The 23,681-nt window shown below is 42.5% G+C and overlaps 1 protein-coding gene across 1 annotated transcript in view; it reads right to left on the bottom strand.

The window, feature by feature from the left end:
- hcn1 (hyperpolarization activated cyclic nucleotide-gated potassium channel 1) overlaps nucleotides 1–23,681 on the bottom strand; it is a gene marked incomplete at its 3' end in the record, with an annotated part of 61,928 nt that overhangs the window by 9,051 nt on the left and 29,196 nt on the right. The window contains exons 4-6 of the mRNA XM_083984190.1: nucleotides 13,765–13,983; nucleotides 8,110–8,256; nucleotides 4,328–4,568 (exon numbers count right to left, since the gene is read on the bottom strand). Coding sequence (XP_083840316.1) covers nucleotides 4,328–4,568; nucleotides 8,110–8,256; nucleotides 13,765–13,983 — 607 coding nt within the window. The remainder of the gene's footprint in view (nucleotides 1–4,327; nucleotides 4,569–8,109; nucleotides 8,257–13,764; nucleotides 13,984–23,681) is intronic.

Genomic DNA, 23,681 nt, shown 5'->3' with positions numbered 1-23,681 from the left:
CAAGCTGTGGGTGTGAATAAGGTGTGAGTGCTGTTATAATGGAAAAGCTCCCTCTGAGTGCTGCCTCTGTTAACAGAACAAGACACACAGAGGTTATAGAAAAAGAAAAAGTGGAGGGAGACAGAAAAAGAAAAAACATGTGTCTCGTTTAATGTAATTTCACAAAGGGACACAAACAGAATGGGAGGACAGACAGTGAGTGGTTGTTCTGTGTTGGTTAAAAATCAAACTGTACTGTCGACATGCTGGCACGACATCCTGCGTGGCTACATCAAGAGGTAAATGTATCGCTTGGCAGTGAGCGGCCAGTGGCTCCAGTCTACAGAGGCTCAGTTGGCTGAGTGGGTGAGCTGGCTGAAAAAAAACAACAACAAATGACTGTCTGCCATAGCACTGGATCTGGACCAGTGCCATCTCCAGTTTTGAAACTTGTTATAGTTAAAATGAACTTCTTCTCCCTCAAGCACCAGAGGCTTCTAATTACTGTTTTGCCGTTTCAGCGCGTATTGAAAAAGCTTTCCCTAATACAGACAAACCCAGCACAATTAAATCATTAGCTATAACGCAGTGCCAAGGTAAGACACTGTGTTGAATTTGCGGTTCTCTCTGGATCTAATTGTAACTGACAAGTAGAACCAATGTGAGCGAAACGCCCTGCAGAGGTTGTTAAGATGCTGCACTATATGGAAAACAAAACAAGAATAGACATGTCGGAAAATATACTCATTAGCGTTATTGTAGGGAATTAGATGACAACACTGAGCAATTCACGTTTCTGTCTGTTAAATATAAACTAAAATCAGGAGTTGGTTAGCTAAGCTAAGCTAATTATCTGCTATTTCTAGCTTTGTATTTGGCACACAGACAGTGGTATTGATGGTTTCTCAAGTAAAACGTAAATAAGTGCTTTTCCGAAATGCTGAGCAGCAGAATTGGAAAACTTTTGGCAGGACTGTAGTTTGGGGATGATGGGAATTGATGCATCGGCTGTTAACTATTTCTGCTTTGACTTTGTCGTCAGGTACTGTAGCTACACCTCTCCTGGACTGAATTTTGTAAGAAGTGGAACAACTGTGGGAGACCAACTTTTTTTTTTCCCTTTCATTTTTGTTTTCCTATGTCAGAATAGCAACTTCAAGCAGAGCTTATTCAATCTGCCACTGAACTCAAGTAGTAAGCAACTGTTGGAGAACATGAAAGCACCAGGCTAACACAGACAGGGGAAGTCTGTGTTTTTAGGCTTTCCTTACATCCTCTGTTTATCCATATACTGTATCCACAGTATAGAATCATTGTAGATTATATAAGGAACAACCTTTGGCCATCTTCAGTCTGTGAATGCACCTCTCTGTAAAACCCTTGCTAAAGGGAACATTAGTACTGTCACCTGGAGGATCTATAGGTGTGTATTTCAAGGTGTGTTAGTGTGGGTGTGAGGCAACGCCAGCTGTTAACACTTCACATAATGCAGGTTGACACGTGTCTGTTGCCTTGTCACAAAGCATTACGGCTGACCCCAGGAGTTTTGCAGATAATTTTCAATCACTTCATGTGTCACACAGCCTACACTCATGGCAACTGGCTCCCCTTCCCCTTCTCCCCTCCCATGACTGGGATGAGGAATCCCACATGAGTAAGACATCCAACCCCAATAGGGACTTTGATACGCCACCTGTCATTGTCCTAGTATTATACTCTATTAGTCCCTTAGTGACTTGACTCAGGAGCTGAGGTACCAGTCTGTAATCCCATTCACTGAGGCCTATAGGAGTGATCGCTCTGATACCTTTTTGGTATGCAGGTGTGGCTCTGACCAAGGTTGGACGTGCTTTGTGACCTACTGTCCTCATAGATGTCCTGCTCATTACTATGCTAATAGTTTCCTGTTCCTGGGCTCTGGTTTTGTGACTCGCTCTCCCTTCCCTTCCGTTTCTGTCTCAGTCCCCTTCACTGATTGTCATTCTGGCCGTGGTTTGGCCCGGTTGTAAGGCGAGTGTGTGAATCATCAGAGGAAAAAGGGGGAAAGAGCGAGGTGCCCGGCAACAGCCAGCTGCTCCCCTTCTACGAATGCCATACAAATGGGTAAAAGTTACAGCTGGGCAGACGCCTTATCTTTTAATTAGAAGATTAAACAATTAATCAAAGTGGGAAGTCTATTGTATGTTCTCCATGATTTTAGATGCTGACTTGATCCTACACAGTAAATTCCTCGTCTAAAATTGCACTCTTCTTTTCTGCTAAATCAATACAGGCTGATGTACTGTATTGTCTGTGAATCTGCACTGAATGAGAACCCACCACTTACCAATCACACACACGAGGGAAAAAGAAAAAAAAAGATTGTAGTTAATATTTTGTGGCATAACCTTCAAAATGTTTTTAGATAAAGCTTCAAAAAGATAATCCAAAAATCCCTGAAAGCAGTAACCGTCTGGTCACCTCAACACATTTCCTGGATTTCTAAATTTGGTCCCCAGAGGTCAGTTCTCAGATGAGCAGTTCATTGAGACTCCTGTTAGTGAACAGTCGAGCACTTTATCTCCAGCAGGAAGCCTTAGCAGCACTCCCATTTGCTCTACACGACTCCATTATACTGCAGTGTAGAGATGAAATGATGGCTCAGTGGATCAGTTCGTCAGTCAGCTGGTGACTATTTAATTATCAGTTAATCGTCTGAGCCGAAAACTGAAAACATTTGTAGTTTCAGGCTTCTAAAAATATCCGTTTTGCTGCCATCCTTTGTATTATATGATAATCTACTGTAATGTACTATTTTGCACAGTTGCTCAACAACACAGTTTGAGGATAAAAGTGACATAGTGACATATAATAATAAAAAAAATCTGGTGTTATGGAAAAAAAACAAAGCAGAATTTAATCAAGAAAATAATTTACATATTAATTAATTGATAAAGAAAATATGTTTGTTAAAGCTCAAGTAATTACAAGTTAGACTTAAAGTTTTGAGTTTAATCTTAATGTGCTCTGTCAAAAGTATTAACCTGCATTGTTACAGAAGAGTTGAGCTTCAAACTTTCAAAACTCATAATCACTCACCGCTGACTTCCAGTATTGCTTTTCCTCCTCTAAATGGAGACGATAGTCAGTTAAACTGCTGCTGGTTTCTTTTCTTTTTGGTCTCAAACTCTTTGATAAATGCACCCACATTCCCTGCCAGTAAGATCCATTTGTCAGAGCTTCATTGGCCGAAGGTTTTATCCTGACAATGATTCTTTAGCCGAATATCTGCGAGCCACAGACCAGAGGATGAATTGTTTGAATGAGATGTACTGCTGCACTGCAACTCCCACATCTCTCAACTGTGTGACATGTCCACTCTATGCTGGATTTAAGATGCCCCGCGTCCTCCGGCAGCCCCTTATTTAATGCAAGTAACTGTGCAAACCGAGTACCGTGATGTGAGGGTCTATGACAGCAATCTTGTGGTTTGAACAAGCAGGAAGAAAAAAAAAAGACGACTTGTTTCCTTTTTGATTCACTGTCTTCCGTGGCTCGCCTGTTAGACATGAGCTGCACGTAGCAGACACACCAAAGTGAAGGTATTCTTAGATTCCTCAGCCTCCCTCCATAGTGGGGATGAACTCATGAGATAAAATATGCAAGAGCCTCTAAAATAGGAAACTTTGCTTTACTTTCGCACAGACACGACAGTGTCTGCCTGTGGATTTTGTCAGAGTAAACAACGTGCAATGAAATTACATTTGACATTTTAAAAATTAATGGTGTCCATAATGTTTTGGGGAGGGAACAGCTGAGAAGAAAGCGAGAGGGAGATAGAGAACAGAGCGAGGGAGCATCTTCAGATTTTACACAATATGAGCAGCTACAGTAGCTGCTCTTGTTATTGCTAAGTATATGCAGCGAGAACATGTGGAGGGGGAGAAGACTTCATGCATGTGTGTGTGTGTGTGTGTGTGTGTGTGTGAGAGAGAGGGTAAGAGTGGGGGAGGAACCTCTGTGTGTCCTAAGGGATGCCTGATCCATGCCTTGGCCTACTCCAACAACCAGATGAGAGGTTATGTAACTGCAGAAGCTGACTAATGTCCAACACTGGTTAATGAGAATCTACATCTACAATAACTTAACATCAAACAGCATCAAACGCAAGACCTCAGGCTAGACTCATGTCTCAATATATCATTGTATGAACATACTGTAGGAATGCATGTGTGGCTGAGATCCTGGTGTTCTCTGTTGGCAGCAGAAGCTCTTAATCCATGTTTGCATTTGCATTTTGAAAATGATTAAAAAGCAAATATAAAAAGAATTCATAATTAAATTCAGATTGTTGTATTTTTGGTCTTACCTCCAAAGTAGGAGCCGTCAGTCAGCTTCATCTCCTTATTGAACTTGGTGATGACACTTGCGACGCCGTGTTGAATGAAATACATCTTCTTCCCGACTGTGCCTTCTCTGATGATGTAGTCATTGGGTTGAAAGACCTCAAACTTCAATTTGCTCAACATCCCCGTTACAAAGTTGGGGTCGGCGTTGGCAAACAGAGGCATGGTGGCCACGAGCTTACGGCAATTGAAGTTGACAATTTCCTGGTAGAAGGGACAAACAAAAGGAAACAGGTGAGATTGAGCCATTAATAGCTCCTTTATTTCCTCCTACAGCATGAGAAATGGTAGTCGGACACAAAACGCCACCACAAAATCCTTCATCTCTGCTGCAAGCATAAATGAATTGGATGCATATTGCTGCTTTATCCCTAATACTTCTAAAGCACTGCCCATCACTCCTGAGAAGAAACTTTTTGGCACACGAGTCACATCCTGATGAGTTTGCCCTCTGGTGCCGGCTGCAGGCCATCTCTCCGGTCTCATCCTGTCCCCTCAGACCCAGCGGGAGATTAGGAGCTTGTTGTCTGTTTACCCACACACATCTCTGTTGCTGTGCAGATGGAAAGCCGGGGCGCTTTGGCATCTGCGGCGGTGTGTTGTTGTTGACCCCCCTCCCATGAGGGATAGCTCTCCTCCAGTGACAACAGGACATTAACAGAGAGATAACCAATCTCTGGGACGCTTGCTAGCTAGATGAGGGCAATGCAAAGAGATGTTAGCTCAGCATCGGATGCCGGTGTCAGCTAATGCCACGGGGCTCTGACCTCAATCATGCACCAGAACTAATGAATTAGATTGTAAGCAGTTTTCATGCCCAGCCAGGAGTACTCTTGGGGAAACAATCTTTGGCTATGCCTATTTAAAGATTTGTCATATGGTGGAGAATAAGAGGCAGCGAGACAGTTGGGTGGACAGAGAGCAGCAAAACCGTCTGGCTCTTAGCTGATTAAGCACAGGCTCCATGCAATTTACATTATTATATTGATATGTTTGTATTTTATTTTCCCCTTTATTCATTTTACTTTGAAAATCAACTTTCCTGAAACTCGTGTGGGACAGATAATCCATCACAGTGTGTGTTTTATCTCTTACTTTATTCTTTTCGTCAAAGTCACTTTGTCATTGTGTTGTACGGTTTCAAGCAGGCGCAGTTTGAGAAAGTGCATTAAAGTGCATTAGTGGGAAATCTGAAATCTCAGACATGGCTGCTGAGCAGCAAAACTTTTAATACAACAAAGAATCACATTTTTCTCTTTCATGCTGTTCATGTTTGCTTGTGTGTCTTCATACATCAGACCAGAACTCATCAATGAAATGCGTTTTGGCAGATAACTATAAATTGTTGGATGTCTGAGTGTCCTTGAAAGCAACACCATGAAGACATTTTTAAAGTGGTTTCTGTCCATAGCAAAAGAAACAGTTCAAAAATGCTGGATTACTGGCCCCAAACATGGAGTGAATACAAATAAATAAAGATGTGAAATTATTTATGAAAGTTATCTTCATTACATTTGACCCGCCCAATATGAAGATGTTTTGTAAACTGAAACAGGGTTGTCATGCAAATCTCACGTAGTCATTGCCGCTTGAGCCAACAGCTGCCTAAATCTGGTGATAAATGACATGCCTGAATCAGCCAGCAAGATACTTGGGCTGATTTCACGGTCCTCCTCGGTCCCAAAGCGAGTCTGAGTGCTGCTGAGTGGAGCTGATTCTGATCTCAAAATGACCTATAACTTGGCAACCCCCAAAAATTGTGCCGGAAAGCCACGTGCTGACACTCAGCAGCAGCAGCAGCAGCAGCAATCAGCCCGGCTCAGCTGCAGCGCCTCTGTCTCGCTCCGGCTACCTGGAATGTGTCGGGCTGGAGGTTGCATTAATTGATTTGTGGGGCTGAAGATACAGACTGTGGAAAAGAGACTGAACAAAGAAATCTCAGCACTCCCTGCCTTTCATTCTAAAGACAAAACTTGTGGCCAGTTTACTCCACCAGCCAAATAGGCCATTAAGTGCCATTAGCTGTGTCCCACTGACAAATCAAGATCTATCTGGGCAATGTAATTAATTTCCGTTTGGTCTAACATTATTCAAATAGGAGTTGGCAAAAACAAGCTCATTTAGCAACGTGGCCTTGGCAAAGTCGGTCTGAGTCATCTGCCTTTGTAAAAGGGTAAAAAACAGAAACAGTGTAACGCAGAAAGTGATCAATCTGATCTGTTGCCTTAACAACAGCTGGGTCTTTCGTCAGCAGTTAAACACAGAGGGAAGGTTTTTTCTCATTGTCTTAATTCATAACCCATTCATCACCCATACAATATGATGCATTGCCTTATCTTCCACAATCTGCACTGTACATCTACTTTATCATATTATCAACACTTGTGAGTTTATCTTTAAAGATACTTGGATGTGAGAGCCAGTGATCTAATGATTTCAGTGGAGTAAATAAGTGTTCACACTTTGAATGTATATATTGCTACTTTTCATATATGTTTTAGTTTTTGTAGGAATGGACATTGAAAAGATTTTTTTTTTCAACCACTCTCATCAGATTGGAAAGAAACTAACAATAAAAATGCTGCTGGACGGAGAGTAGCAAAACGACAGGATCTGGTTCCTGTAATGATATTATCCAGAGACCGGCAGGGTGGGCGGGGGGGGGTTAATGAGCTTTTAATAAACACTTGTTCAGTCCTTTGCATGAAAGGTATGAATGCACCTTCTCTGGGAGATAGAGACTGTTAAATAATCCATAACTGACACATCCTGAGAACTGTTGTACAGCAAAATGGCGACGTAAGCTGGCTCATCTGTCCTGTTTTGCTGTGGCGCAACTCAGTTTGTTTTTACCCATCGCTCCCATGGGCATAGCTTTCATTGTGCGACACCGTCTCCATGCAGATTTTTTTTTAACTTTGCTGTCTGTGCACGGTGAACTAAGCCTGTAGGATTTTCCCTGTTGTAAGTCATAGTTTTAAATCCCTGCACCTCCCTGTGAGTGTCTGGGACCGAGCAGCAGCAGCTCCCCACGCCTCCGTGTTCGCCTTGGCGAGGTGACTTAATGGGGTTACATGAGAGATGGTCACGATCTCTCCGCTGGCTTTGCTTTTTATTCCTCTCTTCTCCCTTATCTCTGTGCATAAATACCCATGTAATGTGCTGATATGAGAAGTTTAAAACGGGTGACTTCAATATTCCGTCTTATTACCTCTCTTTGTGAATAATATACAGTAGATCCTGCAGTCGTGTGGCTCTTTATCTGTGCCAACCTGCTCATATCAGACTGTTGCAAATAAAACAGCAATTGTTCAGCAGCTCTGGAGCCGAGGTTTGTTTCTGCACAAAATATTTTTCATATCTTGATACTAGATGCTCAGTCTGGGTTCACCCAGGATGGCTGAGGAGAATCTGTGTTGTTGTTTTTGCACCTTGACCTTGTAAGATTAGATGACAGGTGCTGATTTATTTTTATTTTTTTCAGTTTCACATCCAGCGCATTTAAAGGTGCCAAATGAAAATTCACTCCTCTTCCTCAGGGAATAAACTCATTCATGTTCCGAAACTAAAACCAGTGTGACAGCTTACCTGTCAACTTTTTTTTTGTTGTTTTCAGATTTCCAATATGTGTAACTTTCCATCTGTTCCAAAAATAAAACTAAAGCCATCGAAAAGAGTGAAGAAGCTTCTGAGAGAGTTGATGCTTAGAAATGTGTTTAGGGTCTTTCGAGAGAGTTTTTCTCACCTCTTTGAGCGGGTCGTTGAGTTCACTCAGGATGTTGTCCTCATCAAAGATTTTGCCTTGGTAGCGATGTTCGTAGTAGTCGTGAATTTTCTGTCGCATGTCCGCCGGGAGCTTGTGGAAGGACATGTATTGCTCCACTTGTTTGTACTGAGAAAGGAAAAGAAAAGCAGAAGGAGAGCAGTTCAGTGAAGAGTCGCTGCATCAATATGTAAAACACCAAATCATATTCTAATGATAGGGTTTATAATTAACCGAGACAAGCAGCGGCTCTCGGAGTCCACCTCGGGTAAACAGAAAATCTGCATTAATAACAAATCTTCACAGACTGTGTATTTGTGTCTCTGTATTGAGGACGAGCCGTGTTCTCACATAGTCACAGTGCCATGTCCTGGTTCTGTGTGTGGGGAGGGAGAGGCAGAACGAGGGAGGCAGGTGGTGAAGGAAAGTAGGAACAAGTACAAGCTTGGGGCTATGTCAGACCAAGGTAGCAGTTCTGATTATCTCAGCCATGCAGGAAGCCCAGTTCTAATAGGCAACCCAGCTATGATCTAATGTGAACAAGCAAGGTAAACCTGATATCCTGGAGAGGTTTCAGAGCTGCAGAGACTACGAAGCAGATGGTGGGGGGAAGTCGAAATTATTTGCATGTTTTCTCTTCAATATTTTTGTTGTGGCTTCTTTAATTAAGAGAACATGGATAGTATTGAGGATGGTATTGATTAGTGGGGTCTGCCAAGAATCCAAGGTGACGCCAGAGGGGTTCTCTAACTTCTGTGTCCTTTGTCTTGTGTTTTCATTTACTGTGGTTAAAGTTAAAATGTGCATCACTACTCAGGTGTATGAATTGTTCTGTTTAAATAAACATGATAACAGCTTATTATTATAGCTGATTGATTAGAAATATTCTATCTAACTTCATATTCAGAACACACTATCTAGTGAAAAATAAATAAATAAATAAGTGTAAAAGTAATTTTGATTTTCAAAACTTTTTTTTAGCAATTGTTCTATTTTATGAACCAAAATCATTTTCTTTTTTATTTAGATTTTATATCATTTTTCAAATTTATGTAAAGACACATATTATTTCCTATTTTACAGTAACCATGTCAGAGGGAGAGTAAGAGAGATGGAGGAAAGAGGGAGAAGAGAGAGGAAATGTTTTGTGTCCTCACTGTGGGAAAAGCCAGATGGCCTGTGACTGTGCAGGACTTTCCCACTTGTGCTACACTGCCAGTGACAAAGATGTGAGAAAAACACTGTCCACATTAACCTGAAGTTAAGCTATTGACCCAAAGCAGGAGGAAAGAGTGGTGAAATACTCAGGCTCATCAATGTTGATCAGTCTCTTGTTTCCTCACTGAGTTTGCTCCAGACCCGACGGTAAACTCGATCTTCCCCCGGACGATTCGGGGCCCTGACACCTGAAAATAAACACCGTCTCTCACGCTGCCTGTTGTAATCACAGTGGAGCAGTAGGTGAGAGCCAGCAGCAGCTGTGAGGGCTGGAAACCCGGTCCAGCGGCAGCCTCTATGGCCGCGGTGACGCAAGCACGGTCCACACAAAATGAAATTCGTCAGCGAGCGAGAAGACACTCGAGTAACAATGCCTCCCTCATTGATTCTCCTCCTGGCTGCAGAAAGGTGATAAGAGGCCAGGGTTTTGTTTGCGGGAAATTGATTTATTTTGAGAAGTTGGAGAGCGTCACCGGCGGCTCAGCTAGGTTATTTTTGACCGGGGAGGCGAACGTGGCATCGAGCATGACATGACATCCTTGATACTTCAGGGCAAGACAGGGGTTAAAGTGGGTCAGGAGGAGCTGGAATGGCATCACGGTGCCTGCAAATAATGAGTAAATAAATGTGATCGGCAGTTTGATACTAAATAATGTGAAATGACTTCATTTTTTCCCCATGCTGGAGCCTGGCGCTCCCTCCACCTGATGCCATCCAGATACTCGCTCAACAAATCAGAAAGTAATGTCACCCCGCGGCCCTGCCAACAAACTCGACACTCATCTCTTCAGTGGATGAGTCTGATTTTCCTGCCCCTGCTCCTCAATCTTCTCCTGGAGTTTCAATTCCTGTGATTTTTATGATGAAATTTTCAAACCTCCGATTTTTTTAACATTAGCTACTTATCCCACATCTTAGTTAGTTGTATAAACAGAGAGTAAGACAGAGAAGCAGATCATCACATGGTCGTTTTAGCTTCACAACATCCTTCTAATACAGGAACACGCAGAAAGCTTTGTCCCATATGACGAAGGGAAGAGCAGAGAAGCAGAATCGACTCGTATGTTGACCTTTGACCCATGTGCTAGCACTAATATAATGCTAACCAGCTGTTAGCACAGCTTCACATTTAGGCCGTCATCACAGACCTGAGAGTCGGTCTGTGCCCGGGGACACAGACTGGTGAGAAAACCTGGCTGCCTGTATAATCTGAAAGTCAAAAACACATTTGAGCGCCTCAGCGTGTAGATGATGTGCTACTTTGCAAATTATTTTTTTCAGGGCAAAGAAGCAGTGAAGTAATTTAACGTTAGCCTCTCGGTCATGTATATAACATGAGGCACAGCTTGGACACCTCTTAAATAATAAGTCTTTGGGCTGCTGAGTAACATGCAGCTGGTTTACAGTGATTCAGCTCCAGGGCGTCACAGCAGGGAGAGATCATACATGCTTTACACACTCATTTCCTCCCACTCTTTACTCTTCCTCTGAGTCCTCTCTTCCTCTAGATCTTCCTCTCTGTGCGTTTTCCTTCCATCTTTAAAATCATGTTGAGTCAAGAATCAGTCTTTCTCCACCTTTTCTCATCTTCTGTCCCCTCCTCTGTCCTTGGCTAACTTCTAACCTCACACCCACATCCACCCATGTCTCCAAGCCCCCCAGCTGTGGCAGTGATAGATGTAATGACTAGGGGCTGAGCATCCTCAACCCATCCCTGCTGCTCCTCAGCCTGCTCCGCTGATATGCACAGCCATGCAGCAAATCAGCCCGAGCTGAATCTGGCTCCACACTGGGGCTCTGTTACCATGAACATAGCATTCACAGCCTCAAAGCTGTCAGTTCAATGCCTGGAGGGATGTTGAAAGGATAAAGTGGGATGTAGATTAAGCAGATTTGCTATGAAGCAGATGTACATCACATACCGAGCAAGAGACATGTCACTAATTCAAACAGTGACTTCGAACGGCTGACTTGTTTGCTGTGGGCGACCTGCTGTCATTAATTTTTTGGTGGAATGTGCCGTGGCGTGTGCTCGTAATCGATGATAAAAAAAAATTTAAGAAATGTTTTCAATTACGACAAAAGAAGATATCCCCTCTGTGCCCCGCCACATCTGCATGTATTCGCCCTGCCTCAGTGGTGCATTGACTTTTCTGATCTGTAATGAGTCACTGAGTAAACCCTGCTGATAATCGGTGTGAGGATGAAATGAAGTTTGTCAGGGAGGAAAAAAATTGAATGGTAAGTATCAGTATTCCAGGCATCTCATTGAAAAAAAACTTTACCACGTTTTTTACATGATTCAGCCTTTTTTTTTAAATTATGAGTTGTGGATGACTTTGAACAGTCATATAATGGTTTTCCACTAGTTGTACTTTATCAAACAGCTTGCGTTTAATGACGAGTTTTAGGTGCCAGCACTGCGCCAACGCTGCAGAGGGATGGTTGCTCTGGGTGGCATTGACCACAGTGGGAAACTGGCAAGGTCAGGCCATTCAGTTTCATCGTTTTTTGATAACATCTAACTGCTAACTGCTTTTATATGCAAGGTGTAAATTAATGAACTGGTATTTTAGCATGTGCAGTTATTGTCACAGTCAAGGTGACTCCACTGATGCTCCAGTAAGAGTTATGGCAACAGCCTCCAGCAGGAGAGCTGACGTGTACTTTATGTATCAGTACAGTACTGTACAACCTGCCTCGTGTGTGTGTGTGTGTGTGTGTGTGTGGCTCAGACATAAAGACTGGCTGCTGTTCATTTTATATATATTTTAAAAATATATGTAATTTTGGATCTATGCTCTTGGTCAGACAGAATTTATGGAGACTCTTGTGACATTTTTTGTGTGTTTTCTCATTTTACAAACCAAATGACTGAGAAAACAACCAGCAGGTAAACTGACAAAGAAAATGCAGTTTAATTTGCCTTGACTCATCAAATTTCTTGTTAACTGCGACCAGTAACCTAAAACCCAAATTTATTTGGTGAGAAGCTGCAGCCAGCAATTATTTTCTATTACAGATTAGTCGCTCTGTTTTTATTTTTTGTTGAATGAAATGTCAGACATTATTGAAAAATGTCTAATTCAATTTTCTATAATTGAAGGGAACACATGGTCAAATGACTATGATTATTTGACCAACAGTCTGACAGTGAGAGATATTCAGATATTACAAGGATTTAAAAACAGACACTAACAGTGAACTCTCATTTTTGCACTTTCATTCAAAATTTTACTCAAATGATTAATTGAATATCAAAGTAGTTCCACATCAATTTTCTGCCTGTGCACTAATTGATTAATCAACTAATTGTTGCCGCTCTAATTTGCTTTAATATCACATATCACAGAAAAGTGGAAAATCGAGCTGGAGTTAAAATGTTTCAAAAGTTAATCTATTAAAAGTTGATTAACTTTTTGTAATTTAATGTTCTTTTACTTTTACTCATTATATTATCACAATGTAAATGTGAATTGGATATGACTGGAAAAAAAAACACGATAGACATGCGTGACCAGTTTCTGTTCATCGCTCTGAGGAAAATCTGACATTTATATCTGAATAAAGAAAAAAAAATCATAAATACATGGTGGACCGTGGAGAATCAGCCCATTCAAGCTTACATCATCTTTGTTACTGTATAAGTTAAAGGTCAGCTCTTCATTTTAATCACGGCCATAGTTCTGAAGCGGATGAAGACATGCCACAGAGGATTTTAATCCCCTCCTCTGCCGTGGCGGACGTACACGGAGCTGTGTGGCACACGCAGGAAAAGTTTGGGAGTTAGAGTCAGGTTCTTGCGTGCGAGCACACACAGCGCATCAGTCATGGCCGTGTGTTCTGGGAATTGCCTGGGCCCCTTAGCAGGATCACAGATGGTGGCTCGGCTGAAATGCTGGATAATCACCCTCGACTAAAAAAAAAAAAAAAGGAAATAGGGACTGAAATGAAATGGAAGAATAAAAATGTCCACTGGCAGCCTACAGACAGACTGGCGGTTGCTGGTCCATCTCATCGACCTCCTCACCCCATTGGCCTTGTGTGATCAGCTTGGGGGGAGAAAATCCTCTTTCCCAGTCACCGCCCCGGATATTGTGATCTACGAGAGCTCAACCCATTGGTCCACAGGGCCACTGAGAGAAGTGAGACCTAATTTATTTAAGTCGAGCTGCAATGAGCAGGATTTTACGCCGACGGAAAGAGCAAAACCCACAGATTAGCACTTTAAGACCATCCCAGTGGTAATTAGCATTACTTACCTTGAGACAACAAAACATGAATGAGTTGTACGCCATGCAGTTCTCTTACTACTGTACCATCCTGTGTTATGAAAATCACACAGACCTCATTGTTTTGTTTGTTTTTCAGTCTCATGGATTAGCTACCACAATGTCGCTCCTCCTTGGTTCTTCTTACCTTTTCTTGGTATTGCCTGCGCGAGGAGTCCAGTGATTGGATTAGAGCTGTAGCATGGCCCACAAACATGGCGTAGCACGTGGCGCCTACAATCATACTCAGCATGGTGATCCACAGGTCAGACATGCTGACGGGCGCCCGGGCACCGTACCCGATGCACAGCATGTGGCTCATGGCTTTGAAGAGGGCGTAAGAGTACTGCTTCCCCCAGGAGACGTTCTGTGAAAGACAGAGACAGGAGAGACGGGGGACGGTGGGGTGGGAGAGACAGAGAGGGGGCGGGGGGAGGTTACTGTAAGGCAAGGCAGCAGAGGAGAGGGCTCTCCAGCAGGCAGGATGGAGAGACAGGCTTTCCTTTGATGGATCACTGAACCTCCAGCAGACATTTTGCCAACATGCTCTTCATGCCTCAGAGCCTCTCACCCTCACCGACTGACTGAACTTTTCTCCTCCTCCTCCTCCTCCTCCTCCTCCTCTCTCTCTCTCCTCCTTCGCTCCTCAGTGTTCAACCTCTTCAACACTTCTTGTTACCCCCTCCTCTCTCCTTGCTCTCCCTCTGTCTGGGTGCTACCTTCTCTTATTCGTTTTGTCTGTTTGCCAAAAGGTCAAGAGCAGTTCATGTCTGCAAGTGCTTAAAAAAAACCCAAACACCCAAACTTGCATTATTTAGAGAAGTCTGAGGCTTCGTTTCTCTTAATGCCCAGGGCGTCCGACACACAGAGTGGCACATTGAAAGGAGGGGAGGTCTGGCTCTCTCTCTCTCTCCCTCTTTTCTCTCCGGTTTGATTTTCATAAGTGTTGTAATGGGATTCGGTGTGTTAGAGGCAGAAACAGGAATGCAGAGCTGAAGTCCCCACATGCACGGGCAGAGCATTCAGAGCTGACAGTCGTGGAACAGAGCGGCTCGGACTGCGTGAGAATCCGCCTTTATGAAAATTTAGTGAGTCAGCCACCAGCGACTCGGTGTTTTCAAACGAAAGGGAAGTGATTTGCAGTGGGCTGAGAGTCGCTCTTCTCAGCGTGACTTCTCCTCACAAAGTGATGGGCGCCCTCCACTACATAATGATCATCTCTCAAGCTGGGTTCATGAGGCCCCTGTTATTCAATAATGTGTCCAGCTGGGTTCATGAGCGACCATTTCAGTGCTGACTAAGTTGCCTGAGTATAGAACCCGATTAAGTCGCTGCCTGACTGGGAAACAAAGCAGAGATGCAGCCAATGAGAAATTGAATTCTGCCACTCACAATCAGCCTTGTGTCTATCATTATTACTAAACAGCATGCACTCTTTAAGACTGAGATATTATGAGGCATGGATGGATCACTTGATGCCTTTAAGACGTTTGTTTCCCCCACCGTAGGGTTTTGTTGTTTTCCACCACATTTCGAGGTCAGCGTTCAGTCTTGAACTGGCCATCATGAATAATTGATGAAGGAATGCGCCCTCCTTATGACCTTGTTATGAAGGTTTCTTTCTTGTCACAACCTCAAAGTAAAATCTTTGCTATATACTGGCGATTTTCCTATTCTAACCTCATGGATACCATCCAGTAGGGATTATGATCCTCTGATGCCTCCCTGCTTTTTCAGTTCAGAGAAACTATACGCACGTGGCTACATGTGTCACTCACATTGTATGAGCTAGTCTGTTTTGCGCACATCCTTTCATGTTTTAAAAATGACTTTTCACTGCCTACGGAGATTCACCACATAGTACTTAAAATGTTCAGCCTTTTCAACCATTCCCAGATTTTCTTTTCGCTACGTTTAAATCCTAGCTACGAGTCAGAGTAGGATTTAGGCTCATCATTAATACATTACATGTCACATGTGAAAGTGTAGCTTTTCCCTGAGGATGTGCAAACTCTTTAGTTAGCCAGCGAACAGACCCCGTGAAGACCCCACTATAGGTTCGTCTGTGGAGACAAATGCGACAGTTGAATCGCTGACTCCTCCAATCGCTTCACTTTCTCCTGTGAGCAAGAAGTGCTGAGGAGGCGCTCCATACAGAGTAGCCTACCCACACCTCGTCCAAAACAGAATGGCTAATGAAAGAAATATAAAAGCCGCGAGAAAATATAATTCATCTCTGTCTCCTTCTGTCACACCATTCTTCGTTCCGCTCGGCCCCACGTTGTTCATCATCTACCGAGGTTGAGTAAATACGAGAATTTACAGCTAATCATCTGCCCTGGATGACTCACCACTTCTCATCTCTATGCTGATTAGTTGTTTCTTCCAGAGTCTGATTAGAAAATGTGTGATAATTACACTTGCCAGTTTCAATAACAAATAGAGTCCAGTTTGTTTTCCTTGGCAGTTTTTTTCTCTCTTTCTCTCTCCAAAGAGTTGGGCCGACAAAATACCATCTTCAAATGCCACAGATAAGCACAATTCCTTCCATAACATTGAGTATAATGGAAATATTTGGAGCCTGTTGTATGTGAAAAAATGTGTAATTTTATTTTTCTCATGGCTCACAACTCATAGACTGAATAATGTGTTTACACGCACAGAGAACAAACGCACCCGACCATGTCAGTGGAACAAATGCCATTTGTGAGGTCGTGAACCTTAGGTGTCCTTCCCCATTTGTACATGCAGCATGTGTGGCTGAGATGGTGGGTGAGCAACACAAAACAGTGAGTGTTTGTGTTGACATATTTGTACGCATGGAAAAGCAGAGACAGAGTTTTGCTAGATGATATTAGACAAGCTGGTGTGACTCACCGCACCTTTTACAGTTTGTCCTTGTATGGGCTCGGTGCACAGATAAATACATAAGGGATTGTCTGCACCGTGACATAGGAGAGCAGATGAGACATTTTTAATGCTCTATGAATACATTAAAATATTGACCTAATATTGATGATTCATTAAGTAATGTACTGTTGATCTAATCAAATACAAATTGTTTAAATCCTTTTAAGAGAACATTATGAAACTTGAAAATCTCCTTTCCCGAGTAAACTGTGATGAAAGACAGTGGAATATCATGTTCAAGAGGCCAAAAAACATTTTTTGTAAGGTCACATTAACCTTTTGACCTTTGATCTCCAAAATCTTATCAGTCCATCCTCTGAGTCAACCCTGGTGCCAAACCTGATGCAATGCATTACTGAGAAATTGCTTGCGTGAGAATGGGACCGACGCACGTACAGATGGACAGCCTTAAAACATAATGCTTCCGGCCGCAGCTGTTACAGTACCAGCACGGAGGCATAAAAAAAAAAGTCTTGTGTTTAAGCACAGCTCACATACTTCCAGGTTTTGGGATTACAAACTGTAGCACTTCCTTAAGCTGTGATTAAGATTTCCAGCTGTTTGTAAATGCTACAGTAATAAGTCAGATGTTGGAATGAGGGGGGAGAGAAAAAAAGCAGCTTCAGTAAAACCTTGCATGCTCGAGTTAATTCAACAGGTTACGTAGCCTGTTGAGGAGAAAAGGAGGGAATAGACTGTGATCGAATTGACTGTGTCATCGCCATTTGACCGCTGCAGTAGAAGCAATTGTACGTGTAAAATTTGGGAGCTGCAGGTGCAAAATGTTTGAAATTTTAGAGGAAGGTTTTATAAAACGGGGTGAAAAAGAGAAACTCGTTTCAGAACGTTTCAGCAATAAAGCTTGTGAAATGAATCCACAGCAGTTCTCCAAGGAACAGCACAAACCACCACGCGAAACAAAGCAGCAGCAGCAGCAGCAGCAGCGATGCACTAAGTGTACTGTAATTGTTGTGTTTAAGTGTACATCAACTGTTGTGCCTTAAATGTGTTTTCTTCCTTGTGCCATCAGTGACTGGCAGTAGGTCTGGTGCAGTGCATTATGATTGTAACAGCCAATCATACATTTACGTTTTGGAGTTTTTTTTTTGGGTCTGTTTACAGTTGTAATCAAAGGACAGACATAAACATGTTCAATGTATCAACACCCACCACTGTTACTTGCTGTATAACCTTCTGTGAAGAGTGAGTCATTGCAGTATTAACACTTTCCCCCAGTAAATGCATTTTATTTAATGTTCTTTCTTTTTCTTCGCAGTTCCCTTGACTTTAATATATGTGGCTGACCCAGCAGATGCATTCACTTCCTCCAGAGTTTTTACTAAATATAATTAAGAACTGGATGCAGAAAGACAAAAGTGGCATCAGATAATGCATATTTATCTGTCAGCGGGCTCTGCCTTTGTTTTCCAAGTAGAACAGTGAAGTGAATTCACAGACGTCATTATTATTATTACATGTATTAAAACTAATCTCATCCCACACACTGTGAAAGTATTCCAATCAACATCTCGCAACTTTCTGTAATTAGACCGAGGCAGGCCTTTGACTGTGTGCACTGGTGCGTTTAACAACTTGCCAGTGTTTCAAATCATTAATCACAACGTCACAACATCGTGCCTCCAACCGTCTTCTCACACAAAAACGTAAGCGATTATGTGGCCCCGGGAAGGCAATCGATGATTCACCGGCGTCCCGGCGTCGTGTGTGACCCAGAGGCGTCGCTTGTTGTTGTGATACCGACACATAACAATGAGACTAACAGGATGTAATGCTCGGCTGGACACGATTTGACCCTTCAACAGCAGCAGCGCTCACAGGGCAAGAGGCAAAAATCATAGTGAGTTCACATCTGTACTCCCACAGATGCACAGTGATTCATTAGCTGTCCTAGTTTCACTGCAGCATAACTCAACAGTGAAAGAAAATACATTTGCTTTCCTTATTCGTAACACTTTCAAGAGCCTGTGTCAATTTCCAAAGTATTATGCTTTTGGTAATATTTTGGGTTTATTCTCTCTTCATTTCTGTTTCAAAATAATGCAACTGAATGAGCAAAACATCCGCATTAACTGATGGTTTTAATTACTCAATCATATAACTCTCTAAAACCCAGCAAGCTGTCCCACGCACAGGGAGGGGAAAAAAAAAATTGACGCACAATTTTCATTTTTTTCAATTACATAATCAAACTACAAGCTGTTCTCCCTGGGAGGGCACAGAAGGCACAACAGTCTTTGAACACATGAGCGAGGAAGTGAGGGGATTTGCAGGCGGCGTGCACGAGAACCAAGCGGTAAGTTGGCAAGTGAAGCGCAGTGTATCTCTGTGGGGAGTTTGCGGGTTCCCCCTCATCTTGTACGTTCTCATGCTTAGTGTCGGCTCAGCTCCTTCTGATGACGAGGGATTCTTCTTGGGGACTGGTCTGCTCCAGCTTTGGTGCGCCGCAGGGCCGTGGAATGATTGGTTGAAAAATATCAGAAAACAGAGAAAATGTTCCTGAAAAAAACCCAGAGGGACATCTTTAATTCTCAGTCCAAAAGTTTTGCCAGGAAAAAAAGCAGAAGGTTCCTACTAGATTGAACTTTTGACTGTTTGGCATTTCTGTGCCAACTGACTAATCATTTAATCGACTAATTATTTAAGCTGTTACGTGGTCAGTGCGGGTGAGGCAGCAGTTTCTGTAAGGGCCTTGGTCTCTGTGACGTGTTTACTTGTCAAAATTTTCATTATCAGATAGCGTATTTCTTAACTTTTCAACCTTGGAAGGCCCCCCTCTTTTAACGCTCTCTAAAGGGTTATGAATAAATCAAGAATGACTTTCTGAGAGGAGAGGTGACTTTCTTGTTCTCAATCATGTGCGGCAGCCACTTTCCCTGATTAGCACACCCTCAATCAGAAAGGTTAAACTCAGCACAGAAATCCCATGTTTGGAAATGAGCGACTGCCCCAACTCTCCACATTAACAACAGCCTCCTCATATAGGCCACCAAGAGTGATTTCTTGTCCGTCAGAATTGTTTCGGCAGCAAAACTCATTTTCAAATGTCCTGCCTCAGTCCTTCAGGGCTGAGTTTCACTTTAGCAGCTAGTGCTTGACTTTCCTACTCAACAGTTCTGGACGAAATACTCATACGCATTTCTGAGTAAACCAAGACTCGACAACTCTTATCAAGCCCTTCTGTTATCAGTGAGGACTCTCCAAGGATGGGGGGGTGAATAACAGACCCAACAAAGAACATAAATAAATCTACAGCCTGGATCGGTCTATTACTTGAAAGCTGGGACCTGTACCCATACAGAGCCAAGAAATGCTGGACATAAACCCAGACTGGAAGACACAAACCCAACAACCAGAGAACAAGTTAAGACTAATTTGTAAGTAAAATTAGCAGCCAACTCCTGATCAAGCTAATCCAATGTCCTTATCAAGGAAGTTGGTTTAATACATGTTCGGTGCTGTCTCATCCTAACACATCCTCTGATGTTAATCAGACCTGTCACCTGCAGCAGTGTAACAGGAGCCGACCCAGACCAGGTTGACCACAGGAAATACGGTGAATCTGAATCTGTTGGATCCTGTGGACGCTAAAGTACTGCACATAATGATAAACCACGAGAAAAGACATGAGTCCTTTTCACAACAGGACAAAAGTGGTTTTTGAATTCTACTGACATGGAACCAGTGCATCTCCTTTGTTGAACCAGAGAGGAGATTTTTTTTTTTTTTTTGATCAATTCATAACTCTGCACTGAAGTGACTCATTTAGTGGTTTGGTAAGAAAGATATGGGAGGGTAGTGGGTGGTCCAGGGAATAAAGAGGCTGGGAAGGGTGACTGATGCTGAAGGGCAGTTATGCATGGTTAGCCATGGCTCTTCGCTTTTGTTGCATGTATGTGTGTGTGTGTGTGTGTGTTTCTGCCGCTAACTCTCACTGAGACGTGAATCCTCAGCAGACTACTGCTCAGCTGTCTCTCTCTTAATATGAGCCCCGACAGAAACACTGCGCACACACAAAAACACACATGCCTCAACACACATATCTTCATGCTGTACCTGCAGACACAAGCAACAGCCCATCACCCTCTCACCCGAGCCAACACAGTGACAGCGAGCATTATCTTGTCTGGTGATTAAGTAAATGCAGCCTCTAAAGAGTAAGAAGCTACTCTCAGGCCATTAGTCAAGAAGATAACAGCCCCTACACCCTGTACTGCACCACTCAGCAGTATCTGCAGTCCTCGCTGGCCGCGCTCTTCTCCTCACAGCTGGAGACAGAAAGTACCCGAGCCAACGAGAAAAAAACAAAAAGCAAAAAAACAACAAAAAAAACATGACGCAACCTGAAGTCAAAGTCGTCACTGTCGAGCAAACGCAGCTGAGAGACGTGACCTTTTCCAGGGCAACGTTCACCTGACAGTCGCTCTCCTGACAGCCCAGATAATCACATTATGTATTTATACCTGCAGTAAATAGAAAGTGGGGGGGGGGGGTTATATCTTATCAAGATATTTTTTGCTTATGAACACTAATGCATTGTGATGGTGTGAGAAAAGGGATCCCGCATGTGGGTTGGGCTTTTCACTTTGAATTTAGCAGGCGGCAGTCAGCGCACAGACCTCGACTCCTGCACGGATCCACAGGGAAGCGATTTCCACAAATTGCTCATTCTACCACATCACAGTCAGTAACACTATGTTAGCTACTCAACTTCCACCAGGACTTATCACTTCTGCACAGGTTTAAACTCCCACATGTCTCGTGTATGCCTTCAACAACCCATTATTTTCGTCAGCAGTTTTGTTAAGTTAATTGTGTATCTTAAGAAAGAGCGACGCTCCACGCTTCAATGAGTTTTTACATACATCACGAAAATAGAAGAGAGATCGGGAAATTAAAATACTTCCCTTGTTTATGTGCAGTGCATCTTTCTTTGGATTTGCACACAGAGAATTCGTAGTCATCTGCATTTACTTGCATGAGAGAGCACTGGTTTGCCATGTTTAATTTCATTTTGAGTAATTGCTCTCCCAACTTGATTGTTCTGAGAAATTTGCCTCAATACTGCTGACAAATGTTTCAGTGTTTCATCATCTGCAAGACTGAAATGAAAGTGCTCACTTGTGCAATCCATAGACAAATGCTTTCCAATTTGAAAAACTAATTTTACTCATAAATACAATCAAACTTGTTATATGTGTTGTTTAGATTAGTCGGTACAGTATTTGATTGTGTATTGGTTTCATCAGAGGTGATACAACACATTTATAAGTCTTGTTTCAATGTGTGCATCACAAAACATGCATCTCTCACAGGAACAGCAACTAATTTCATTCCATATCCCTCATGTTGTACCATTATGTGAGAGCAGTGCTCCTCCTCTATCTAAGTATTGATTATTTAACAACCTAGAACTCCAGAGATTAATCAGCTGACCCTTTCAGCAATCATGTCAGTACTGTCAAGATCCGTATTTTCATACCTGAGCACATGACGCAAAAACAGCCTCCCACTCCACTGGCCTGAGATCTGTAAAGTGTTATTATGCCTTTAGGCTCCTGCACAGACAGACTGAGTGAGAGAGGCTCTTTGTGTAGGTTTGTTATCCTGTAAACAAGCAGCTCAAATATCTGCAGAGCTAAGAGGAGTCTTTGTTATGTTGTTTAGTAAGTACTATAGTATACTATAAACTCAAGAGAGAGAGAGCACATGAATCAGTCATCACAGATGTTTCAATTGTCCTAAAATCTTCCATCACATGGCTATCTCATGTTAGCTCAAAGGTTCAATGACACTTCTATCGTCTCTGGCTGTGGCTGTAGCTTTCCATAGTGTAAATGATCCTGCTGCACAGGGGGCAGCAAATGATCCCTTTACTTGATTTTGTATTGATTGGCATACAAGAGGGAAGATATAACTGAGCAAACTGAGCAAGAGGAGTGGTTCATCATTAGAGTGGTGATTTGTGAACCCACAGCATCAAAAAAAAGTTTTTTTTTTTAAATTTTAAAAAATCAGTTTGCCCAGTTTTGCATACATGACATATTAGCATGGATGAACTGTGACAGTTAAGTGGGAAATTATACCAGTGCACATTTACTTTGGAGCAAACCGAGATGGATCATGTCTGTTTGTATGAATAACACATGCTAGTTGGTAGTGGGCTCACTTGGGCAACTCATTGCCTGAAAGTAAAGATAAGAGTGGGATAGAGAGCTGTGATGTTGAGGGAGGCTGACATCTGCACCTCCAGTCTGATGCCTGTGAGCAGTCAGCGTGCATGTGGAGCACAGAGATGTTTGTGGGAGAGAGGGAGATGAGAAGGCAGAAGAGCTCCCCGGGCGAGCATTTACAATCAGCATTACCCATGAGGCCTGCACACACTTTGGCACCATCGCATCGCTCTGAGAGGAGCAACCACAGTCCATTTGACCCCAACTCATGAAGGAGGTGGAGAAGCACAAAGAAACACAGAGAGGGAAAGAACAATCTGCAGACACCTCGAACTAAGACCGTTTCTGTTTGGAGTTTTGTAGAAGCCAAACGTAAAATGAATCACATCTGGCCCTAATCTTTTGCTGTAGCAACTACCAAACAAAAGTGCAGAAAAAGTGTTTTTATGTAGGCTAAGTGTTATCAAACTGAGGAGGCCAAGAAAAACAGGCAGGGTTACTACAGAAGTCAATCAGGGTTTGACACTGATTTAATATATTTGTATGTTTTGCTAATTTCAAGTTAATTATGTTTGGGTTATCTAGTTTAAGTTTCAGAGTTCAGGATTTATAAACTTGAGGATTTTTGGCTTGAAATGAGTTGAATGACTGAATGACAGAATGAACTGCTGAGAGTTCACTCAACTCATTTGAGTCAGTTTTTATTGGCATGTCAATAGAGTTCCCAGCATGCATTGCTTGGGGGTCAAAACACTCCAGAGACTCTCCTTTTTTGTAGTTTGAAGAAAACAGACATGTTTTAAAACAAGTCATGGTATATCACAGTTCTTTTCATACTATTAATCTATGTACAGTATATGACCATAATGAAGGTTCGTGAATTCAGACCTTCTCATAAACACTTTATAGTGAACTTTGTCTGTTGTCTTTGCTACAAAGTGGCTTCAGCATCTGCAGCTGTATA

The sequence above is a fragment of the Trachurus trachurus genome (assembly GCF_905171665.1).
Source record: "Trachurus trachurus genome assembly, chromosome: 12".
Taxonomy (NCBI): Eukaryota; Metazoa; Chordata; class Actinopteri; order Carangiformes; family Carangidae; genus Trachurus; species Trachurus trachurus.
Note: the sequence above shows the minus strand (reverse complement) of the source record. Positions and strands in the feature narration are given on the sequence as shown.